General features: G+C 38.5%; 1 protein-coding gene across 1 annotated transcript; it reads left to right on the forward strand.

Moving 5' to 3' along the window:
* The first annotated feature begins 2,361 nt into the window (after positions 1-2,361).
* On the forward strand, positions 2,362-3,768 carry LOC106331543 (protein YLS9). The gene is made up of 2 exons (XM_013769924.1): positions 2,362-2,795; positions 3,298-3,768. Exons 1-2 carry the CDS (start codon positions 2,493-2,495, stop codon positions 3,613-3,615), a joined length of 621 nt encoding a protein of 206 aa, XP_013625378.1. The 5' UTR covers positions 2,362-2,492; the 3' UTR covers positions 3,616-3,768.
* Positions 3,769-10,743: the final 6,975 nt, after the last annotated feature.

Genomic DNA, 10,743 nt, shown 5'->3' on the forward strand with positions numbered 1-10,743 from the left:
ACCAAAGAGTAAGGATGATTTATTAAAATTAATACATTGTCCAGACGCTTTGTCATATTTCCTGACTACTTTCATTACTTCTTCACATTCACGGGGCTCCGCCTTACAGAAGAAAATGCTATCATCAGCAAAGATAATTTGGGATACCGACGGACACGCGCATGTGACGCGCATCCCTGTTATCTTCCCTTGGTTCTCTGCATGATTGAGAAGGCTAACGAGCGCTTCCGTGCATAGAATAAAAATGAAAGGAGACAAAGGAGCTCCTTGACGTAAACATCTACCTGGAACAATATTTCCTCTTGGCTCTCCATTCATAAGGACCTTATATTTCACCGACGTTATACAACGCATTATTCAGGCGATCCATATCTTTGAGAACCCCATTTTGCGCATTACAGCTTCAATGAAGGACCATTACATCCTGTCATATGCCTTGCTCATACCTGTCTTGATAGCCATCCTTTTACTACGTCCACTTAGTTTAGTTCTAAGAGCGTGGAACATCTCCTGAGCAATCATAATATTATCTGAGATCTGTCTCCCAACAACAAAAGCTGACTGAGTCTCCGATACCAATCCTGGTAGCACTCTCTTTAATCTCTGGCATAAGACCTTAGAGATTATCTTGTAACTGACGTTACATAAGCTGATGGGCCTAAACTGAGCCATCTCATTGGGCCTTGTTGTCTTCGGGATAAGACATATATTTGTATCATTCAATCCATTCGCCATCGTCCCCTCGTAAAGGAATTTATTAACCATAAGAGTTAAATCCTCCTTTACTATATCCCAGAATTTCTGTCATCCCATCTGGCCCTGGGGCCTTTTCCGGATGCATAGCAAAGAGCGCTAATTTGATTTCCATTCAGAGACCGGAGCTGTAAGGTTGTTGTTCATAGCTCCAGTGATCGTCGTAGGAACCTGAGAAAGTGCGTCTTCAATATCCTCAGGATTCGATGATTCAAAGATCTGCCTAAAGTAGCTAGTAGCTAGTAGCAGTGGCTACTAATCCTTCTTCATCCTCAACTATGGCTCCATTCGCGTCTAGGAGCTGTGTGATCTTATTCCTTGCTCTTCTTTGCTTCGTTAAGGCATGAATTTTTTTTTGTATTTCTGTCCCCTTCCCTCAGCCAAAACACCCGACTCTTCTGTTTCCAGAACAATTCTTCTGCTTTAAGAGCATCAGAGAGTTCCTTCAACGCTGCTGCAATTTCCTCAGTTGTAGCGTTATCATCAGCGTACATACCCTCCACTTTTTTCTTAAGCTCCTCAACTAATTTAGTCGAGTTTACATTATGTTGTCTCCTCCATTCACTCAAGGCTTTTCTGCAGCTGGAAATATGTTCCATAATAGTCGCATTAGGAGGAAGATCAGGAGATTTCCATCCCTCAAGAATAACTTGCCTTAGCTCCTCATTACCCAGCCATCTTTTGTCAAACTTAAACTTTTTTGTTCTCCTTATTGGCTTTATGAGTATGTCTACAAGAATCGGACGATGATCCGATCCCCGTAGCCTCATATAGTTCACAGTCGAATGAAGAAACTTTTCATGCCAATCTGCATTTCCTACTGCTCTATCTAAGCGACATCGAACAGTTGTTCTTCCTGCTCTCTTCCCTACCCAGGAGAGCTTATCCCCCCCGTAAAAGGGAACTCTAGCCTGTTTATATGTTTTTGACGCCTTTATACTCTGTAAGATAAAAGAATATATACAGATACTATATATTTACCACCGCAGAACAAATTCGCTTGCTATGGAAAGAAGATTCTTTCAATTTTTTGAACAAACGGAAAGAAGATTCTTAACCCACCTCCAAAATGCTTTACAGTGGGGAAGCTTTTTAAAAATTTACAAATGATGTCTGTAAACAATGTTTCGGAACTGTCTTAAACGATCATTACCAAAATATGAAAATCGTTGTGGTTTTTCCTTGGCGACCACAGATGCCTTAAATATCAAAATGTTAGATTGTTTTATGGGTTAGAAATTAATCTTGGTATTTTTCGGCCTACAACTTATCATGCTTACCCAAGAAAAAAGAAAAGCACAGCAAACAAAAAAAAAATCAAAACGACCTTGTTAAGTTTGCTAAAATTCGATACGAATAAAACATATTCTTCCTGAAATCTGCATTATAGATAAAGTTACAAAGTTTGCACAAAAAAGAAGAAGATAAAGTTAAAAGGTGAGAAAAATAAAGTTCAAGAATATTGGTTAAATAATAATGGTTGACAAAACAAAATTGTATAAGCAGAAAATGAACTTACGCTTTTGCAATGATAATCGTTTCGAATATACATTAATTAATTTATCGTCGCAAAGGGTCCCCTTGTTGTATATATAACATCACCATTTAACTCCATTCCAACTCTCTGTCTATTGATGTGACAAAAAAAGAAGACAGTAACTCTCTGTTTTTTTTCTTGAAATATAACAAAAAAATTAGATCTCTGCCTCTCAAACCACAGCACTAAGAAACCGCCAAAAATGACGGAGAAAGAATGTGAGCATCACCACGACGAGGATGAGAAGATGCGCAGACGCATAGGAGCGGCGGTGCTTGGCTTGCTTGCAGCTGGCCTTTTTGTTGTTTTCTTGGTGTGGGCCATTCTTCACCCCCACGGACCGCGTTTTGTTCTTCAAGACGCAACAATTTACGCGTTTAACATCTCTGAGCCCAATTTTCTAACCTCCAATCTCCAGGTCACTCTCTCTTCTCGAAATCCTAATGATAAGATCGGAATCTTCTATGACCGCCTTGACATTTACGCCTCCTATCGCAACCAGCAGGTATGTTGAATTATATAGCGCTTCTTCGATGCAATTCTTGTTAAAACATTTCCTTAGGAAAATCAAAAGAACAAAAAAATTCGTACTGTTGTTCAAAAAAAAAACATCGTACTAGAGTAAAAATGTTTTCAAGAAAAATAATGGACCGACGAACCTTGTTGTGACACGACCGATCACAAACCAAAAATATGTCTAGCTATACTTCATAATTTGGGTTTAGTTTTCTTTTTAACATCAATGCATATTTTACGAATACACCAGAGTCCTGAGGAATCTTCGCGCGTGATATATTTTTCGTACGCTAAAGATTCATGTTAGAAGTACTTATACGAAAGGACCGACGAATCTTAATTGTTAATAGACAGAGATCTCAACGTGCATGTATTAAAAAGAAACGAGAATTGATTAGATTTTACATGTTGGTTTAAAGAAGTTATAATTTATAATATTTGTGATGTTAAATAATAGTTTGGGACTAAAATTTGGCTAAGTTCTTGAATAGGTGACGTTGGCAACTTTACTGCCGGCGACTTACCAAGGTCACCTTGATGTGACGGTATGGTCGCCGTTTCTCTACGGAACATCCGTGCCGGTGGCCCCATACTTTTCGCCTGCTTTAAGCCAAGATCTAACGGCAGGGATGGTGCTTCTGAACATCAAGATCGACGGTTGGGTTCGATGGAAAGTAGGAACGTGGATCTCCGGAAGGTACCGCCTACACGTCAATTGTCCAGCTTACATTACTCTTGCCGGTCATTTTTCCGGTGAAGGTCCAGCTGTTAAGTACCAGCTTGTCCAGCGATGTGGTGTTGACGTTTAAGCAAAGGGATGATCATTATTCTTTACAAAGACTAGAGTCTAGACTACGATTTCTGTGCTTTTATTGCTTTAGTTAACTGGAAATTCTTATTAATGTTTTGTACTGCGTTTTTATGATTGAGATTTATGGTTAACCTAATAATTACTAGGTCCATACAACTTTTCCTTTTTATTTTAATACATTGATACAATAAACTCCAAACTGAAATAATAATAATAATAATAATAATAGTAATAGTAATAATAATAATAATAATAATAATAATAAAGATACATTTTCTTTTGTAACTTATAATAAGGATACGTTGGAAAAACAGAAAATGAACTCTTTATTAGTTAATATGAAATTTTGTAACTTAGGTTGAAGTTTTGACTATTCAAATTTTTTTATTTGATTTACAAAAACAATTCCATTTCTTTACTAAGTACAAAAACATTTCTATGTTGTAGGATATAAAGAAACATGCCGAAAGATATCAAGGACAAATCAAACAACGATTTAGTCAAGATTTCTTGCACAAGTGTTAAGAAAACAATTTTTAACAATTTTTTACTGAGAAAAAAATCTATCTATTTCGTCTATCTAGTGATCATAATTACTGATGATCAATTATGATCACTGGCAGTCACCGAAAAATTGATTAACCATTTACTCATTTTATAAAAAAAATTGTATACGAAGAGGTGTGACCTTTGCATAATTTTTGGATCGTGTTTCTTGGAGACATGACACTGTTATACATATTCACTTGGTACTAAAAGTAAGCAGCCTTGGGTCAACTAAATTTCTAACTTAAAAGACGTATGTTTTCTCTTTTCCAGATGAGCGCTGATTTCCCAAGTAAATATATTTTCTAATCCTATGCTCTGAGATTGATTAAATCTGTATGATTATTGTTTAATCAATCTGTACACACTTTTGCTTAGAGAGGTGACTTTGGCATGTTCAGTATTGTATCGAAACTCTTTTTTTTTTTGTAAACTGTATCGAAACTTGTAGTGTTCATATTCATGAAACATTTATCTTATAACTTTTGCATAGTACTTTGATTTACATTTTAGAGTAAATTACGTAAATGGATTCGAGAGCTTTATGCATATTGATGACTTAATACACGTGAGTGGTGAAAATCGTGGTCATGTCTGTGACATTTGCACACCTTCTGGTGCAGAACGCATGACATTTATCCCCTTTTCTAGTTTGAAAGTTTCTTGAGATCTATGCTTCATTTCGATAAATTGGATTAAATAAAAGGAATTAACATTAGCAAAAAAGGTAAAAGAGTAGGCGAATACATATGAAAGCTGTTTTCTTCTAGATAAGAAATAGTGCTTTCTTTACCTTTGAGCTTTAACTTAATTTTGCAGATTCTTAAAGGAAAAAGATTATGATTCTAATTCGCACCAACCAACTCTCTGGCCATTATTGGTAAACATGCGAAACTTCGTTTTTAAACGTGATTCCACAAAGTAGTTTACCAATTAGTAAAATTTACCGAATATATAAAAAATCGAAAATAAACAAGTTTACGTTTTCACTGAAAAATATTTCAGTAAGTGAAAATGAGTAATTAGTAGATTATTTGCAGAGCCAACATTTTCATATTATTAATTATATGACTATTCTAAACTCTTACATAAATACTACTAAATTTTAAATGATAAATAGTTATGCAACAAAATAAAATCACACTAATTTAATTTTATAATATTATAAATGTTATTATTACAAACGTATTTAAAATAAACTAGCAATATAAAATATATAAGTGTGTTTGTAATAAATTGAATTTGTCTTTATATATGGAAGTAATTAGATTGATTGTTAATATATTATTTCTTATCATAGATTAATTAGTATCTAAAATATTTTGATCTATATAACTTGTATCCTCCCTTCCCATCAAATTTATTCAGTCACACAAGAAAATCATTGCATAGTTTTTAATTGCAACAAGTTTTTATTTCCTTTGTTACTTTGCAACTAACTGAATGTTTTAAATGGAATTACAAACATTTTAAATCTAGTGTTTTAGATTTAGAGTCCAATCTAGTGTTATTGGATTAATTATTTGTTATATAAATTTGAAATACATTAAAATCTCATGTTATTCAATTTCTATTGGATTTTATAAGATTTCAGTTCTAACGGATTTTAATGTACTCTTTTATCTAGAACAATAGCAAAAAATTACAAATGTTTTAATATGGATTTGGAAGTTTTTCAACGTATATATTTTCAATTACTTATTTTTTTTCATGGACTACATCATCAAAGTTTTATTCCAACATTTACATTTGAGTTTTCGGATTGGCTCCAGGTTCACGTAGAGGAGTTTATGATCCATTTCCGATTCGGTTCCAAGTCAGCTATACTCAGTTTTAATCGGTTTGGTTCTAAAATGTTTTATATTTAAATACCCAATTTTTTTAGATATCATTAGATTTGGTTTTAAGTATTTTTTTCTCCAAATCCATCAAATTAATCCTAAACTGAGCAAAATATCAAAAATAAGCCATTAAATACATTTTTTTTTTAAACTTTAAGTTCCTTACTGCCTAAAAATCTTACAATGTTCTAAAAACATGGACTGTTTAATAATTTCTATAATGATTCTTTTACTAAAAATATTTAATACTTAATCTATTTCATAAAGAATGTCACTTTGACATTTTCACACAGATTAAAAAAGTTATTAAAAAGCATTTAATTTTTTATTAATTACACATATTCAACCAATAATATTTGAGATAAATGAAATTTTTTATAAAACCCATGTATTTGTAATTAATATTAATATTAAGCTGAAAGTTGCAATGAAATTCTAAAATAACATTTTTTTTGTAACAAGAAAAAAATGTTAAAATGACACTTAATAAGAAATAGAGGAAATAATAAATTATTTGAATTATTCGTATTATTGATCTGGAAATACAAAGAACTCCATTAAAATCGATACTAACCAGTCCATGTATTACAGCTAAATATATTTAAATATATCTGTTTTTAATTATATTAAATTGCAGTGAACTCTTCGATCTAATAACACGTCATAAGTCTCTTTTGTAGCGCCATTTGATATTGTCTGGCAACTAATATCTTGCACACAAAAAAAAGTTTATCTACTAACTAAAACCAGTTCATCTGTTTTGTGTAAAATTCGAAGTTACGCCGGATAGACAATATCGTTGGATTGATGGTGGAGCCACAGACTGAGAGAAGGCCTGAAGGTTGGTGTATATGTTGGGGTCGAAAACGGTTATCTTGAAATCAACGGTTAAGATTATCATTTTAGCAAATTCTTCACGAAAGACTTCTCGAAAGAAAGATCGGTACGAAAAAAGACAGGTCAAGACCCGAGAACCGGACCCCAGCACCACGGTCACCTCGCCCATGGGCGAGGACGACCAGCACCATAGTCACCTCACCCATGGGCGAGGACGACCAGCACCGCGGTCATCTCGCCTACGGGCGAGGACGATCCATGCCCGGTTCACCTCGCCCTAGGGCGAGGACAATCCAATCCCGGTTAGTCCGACTCGTTTCGACTCTCCTGTCTTCCGTATAGTTGTGATATCCGACTTTGGGATCATATACCTCTCGTTTCGTCTTGATCGGAGTTACTCTCGAAGTTTTACGACTAAAATCGAGAAAATCGTGGGAAAGCCCGAAGGCCTAAAAACGGCCCGAGAGGATCTAAACGTGTCTAGAGGTCAATCTACGATTTAGAAGGAACCCGAGCCCAATGGGAGTTATGACGGTTTATCCTAACTCGCGGAAGTAGGATGAATGTTAAGTTTCCGAAGATAAATATCAAGATTCGAGGATAATTACAAAGATCGACGAAAAATGGAATATTCCCAAAAGAGATAAACTTGGGCCCAAAGCCAAAGGAGTAAATGGGCCACCGACCTAAAACAACTATATAAGGAGAGCTGGAGCAGAAGAAGAGCGGGCCGAGAATTTAGACTTAGAGAACTCCTGCTAGCTTAGGGAACTTAGAACTTAGGTGGTTAGACTAGCAAGGCAAGGCTTAGGACGTTTTGCCGCCTTTCTGTTCTGCTTTTGTCTAGTTAGCATATCTCTACTCCTCTCGGAGAAGTCCTGTATTCATAATATTTCATTAATAAAACGCCTCCGAGCGACTATTTATCTTTATCTTGCTATCTATCTTTTTACGTTCTAAAAGTGATTACGCAGAGAATTCAGACATTCAGGGAAAATCGGGTTTTCTTGGTTTTCCTCCATACTTATCCATTAAAATCGACGGTGTGAATTTCAGTTCCCACAGTTTGGCGCTAGAAGGAGGGACTCTGACTCAAAAATTACAAACGGTTAAAGATACAAGATGTCCGCTCTAGTAGCTCACGATGTCGTCTCTTTCAAGGACAGAGCAACGGCCGACCAGGTCAAACCTCACAACGATCTCCTTGTCATCGAACTGGCCATCCAGGACATCGACGTAGCAAGAGTGTTGGTCGACACCGGAGGCTCGGCCAACATTATTTATAAAAGCACCCTCGAGAGAATGGAAATCGACCTGTGCGCCGTCACAGAAGGTCCCAGTCCAATTTTCGGACTCACAGGAGACGCTACTATGACCCTCGGCTCAATCAACCTCTTGGTTAAAGCTGGGAGCGTCGTAAAAATCACGGAATTCTTGGTCGTCGTTCGCCCAACATCGTACAATGTAATCATTGGAACTCCATGGCTGAATTCCATGAGAGCGATCCCATCGACATTCCACCTATGCCTTAAATTTCCGACCCCTCATGGAGTCGAAACAATTCAAGGAGACCACATGATGTCACAAGTATGTTTCGCCGCTGAGTTAAAAAGAAAGAACTTTGCGATCGAAGCTTCCCACAAGAAGAAAAGAAAGCTGACTCTCGACGAGGGCGCCCCAGAACAAGACTAGAAAGTCTTCTGGCAGTCACAGAGGGTCGAAGCTCTAGAAGGGAAGCGCGAACCAACTTGCAAACCGGTAATCTCAGTCTGTTTCGACGAATCCCGCCCAGAACGATGCGTCGAGATCAGAGCCAACCTCTGCGAACCATTGAGAACAGAGCTCATAGCTTGTCTTAAAAAGAATCTCAATACCTTCGCTTGGACCGCAGAGGATATGCCAGGAATCGACATCGGCATAACATTTTACAAACTCAACATTGACCCGACCTACAAACCCGTAAAACAAAAAAGACGAAAGCTAGGACCGGAGCGTGCTACCGCGGTAAACGAGGAAGTTGAGAAAATCCTCAAAGTATGGTCAATAACAGAAGCCAGATACCCGGATTGGCTCGCCAATCCCGTCGTGGTTAAAAAGAAAAACGGCAAATGGCGAGTATGCGTCGACTTCACCGATCTCAACAAGGCCTGTCCAAAAGATTGCTTCCCACTTCCGCACATTGACTGACGGGTCGAAGCAACTGCAGGGAACAAAATTTTATCATTCATGGACGTCTTCTCCGGGTAAAATCAAATCATGATGAGTCCCGACGATCGCGAGAAGACCGCATTTATCACCGACCGCGGGACGTATTGCTACAAAGTAATGCCTTTCGGTCTCAAGAATGCGGGCGCTACTTACCAGCGACTTGTCAATCGAATGTTCTCCGAACAGCTCGGAAAGACTATGGAAGTATACATCGATGACATGCTCGTAAAATCCCTTGACAAACACGACCACGTATCCCACTTGGAAGAGTGCTTCGCAAGGCTGAACCTACATAACATGAAACTAAACACGGCAAAATGTAGGTTCACAGTCGCATCAGGAGAGTTTCTCAGTTATCCGGTCACGTGTCACGGGATCGAGGCCAACCCCAGACAGATAAACGCACTGAGAGAAATGGTTTCACCAAAGACAAAACGAGAAGTCCAAAGGCTAACCGGAAGGGTCGCAGCTTTGACCCGTTTCATCTCACGTTTGACGGACATGGGCCTGCCTTTCTACGACACGTTGAGAGGGGACAACAAGTTCGAATGGTCGGAAGAGTGCGAAAAGGCTTTCCAACAGCTGAAGCGTTACCTAGCCACTCCTCTTATTCTTGCAAAACCAGTAGACGGAGAACCTCTATTATTATACATCGCGGTCTCCGCAACAGCATTAAGCGGCGTTTTGATCAGAGAAGAACGCGGTGAACAAAAAAAAATCTTTTACATAAGAAAAACGTTGCTGGACGCTGAGACGTGGTACCCCTTGATGGAAAAACTAGCATTCGCTGTTGTAACATTGATGAGAAAGCTCAGGCCATATTTCCAATCTCATAGTGATCCTCACCACCTTTCCCCTGCGCACGATTCTGCACAGTCCGAGTCAGTCAGGACGGCTCGCGAAATGGGCAATCGAACTGAGCGAGTACGATGTCGAGTACCGCCCAAGAACCTACGCAAAATCTCAGGTGTTGGCGGATTTCTTAGTAGAATTGCCCACGTGGGATATGACAAACACGGAACCAGATTCAACTTGGGTTCTTCATGTCGATGGATCATCGTCCAAACAAGGATCCATAATTGGGATTCGGCTCACGTTGCCCACCGGACAAAATCTTGGAGCAGTCGTTTCGGTTAGAATTCCATGCATCAAACAACGAGGCTGAATATGAAGCACTCATTGCAGGATTACGACTAGCCCATGGGATGAAGATTTGCAACATCCACGCTTACTGCGATTCTCAGTTAGTCGCAAATCAATACAGCGGAGAATACAAGGAAAGGGACGAAAGAATGGATGCATATCTAAAACTCGTCCAAGACCTGGCCCAAGACTTCAACCACTTCGCCCTCACCAGAATTCCTCGCTCAGAAAACACCCAGGCAGATGCCTTGGCCGCACTCGCGTCAAGCTCATATCCAGGACTAAAAAGGGTAATCCCCGTGGAATTCATTGAACATCCGAGCATCGGACCGCCGGTGATCGCCAATCTGATTAGGGGACAAATTGAAGATGCGGAGGAAATCAAAGATCCACCAGAAGGAAACATGGATAAGTCGGAATACGGTTGCGATAGCCCATGGCTAGAGCCGATCCGAGCCTACATAGTCGACGGAACGCTGCCCGCCGAGAAATGGGCGGCACACAAAATTAAAACCCAAGCCGCACGATATGTAACGGTAGAGGGAGAAATC

The sequence above is a fragment of the Brassica oleracea genome, chromosome C3 (genome assembly GCF_000695525.1).
Source record: "Brassica oleracea var. oleracea cultivar TO1000 chromosome C3, BOL, whole genome shotgun sequence".
Lineage (NCBI taxonomy): Eukaryota > Viridiplantae > Streptophyta > Magnoliopsida > Brassicales > Brassicaceae > Brassica > Brassica oleracea.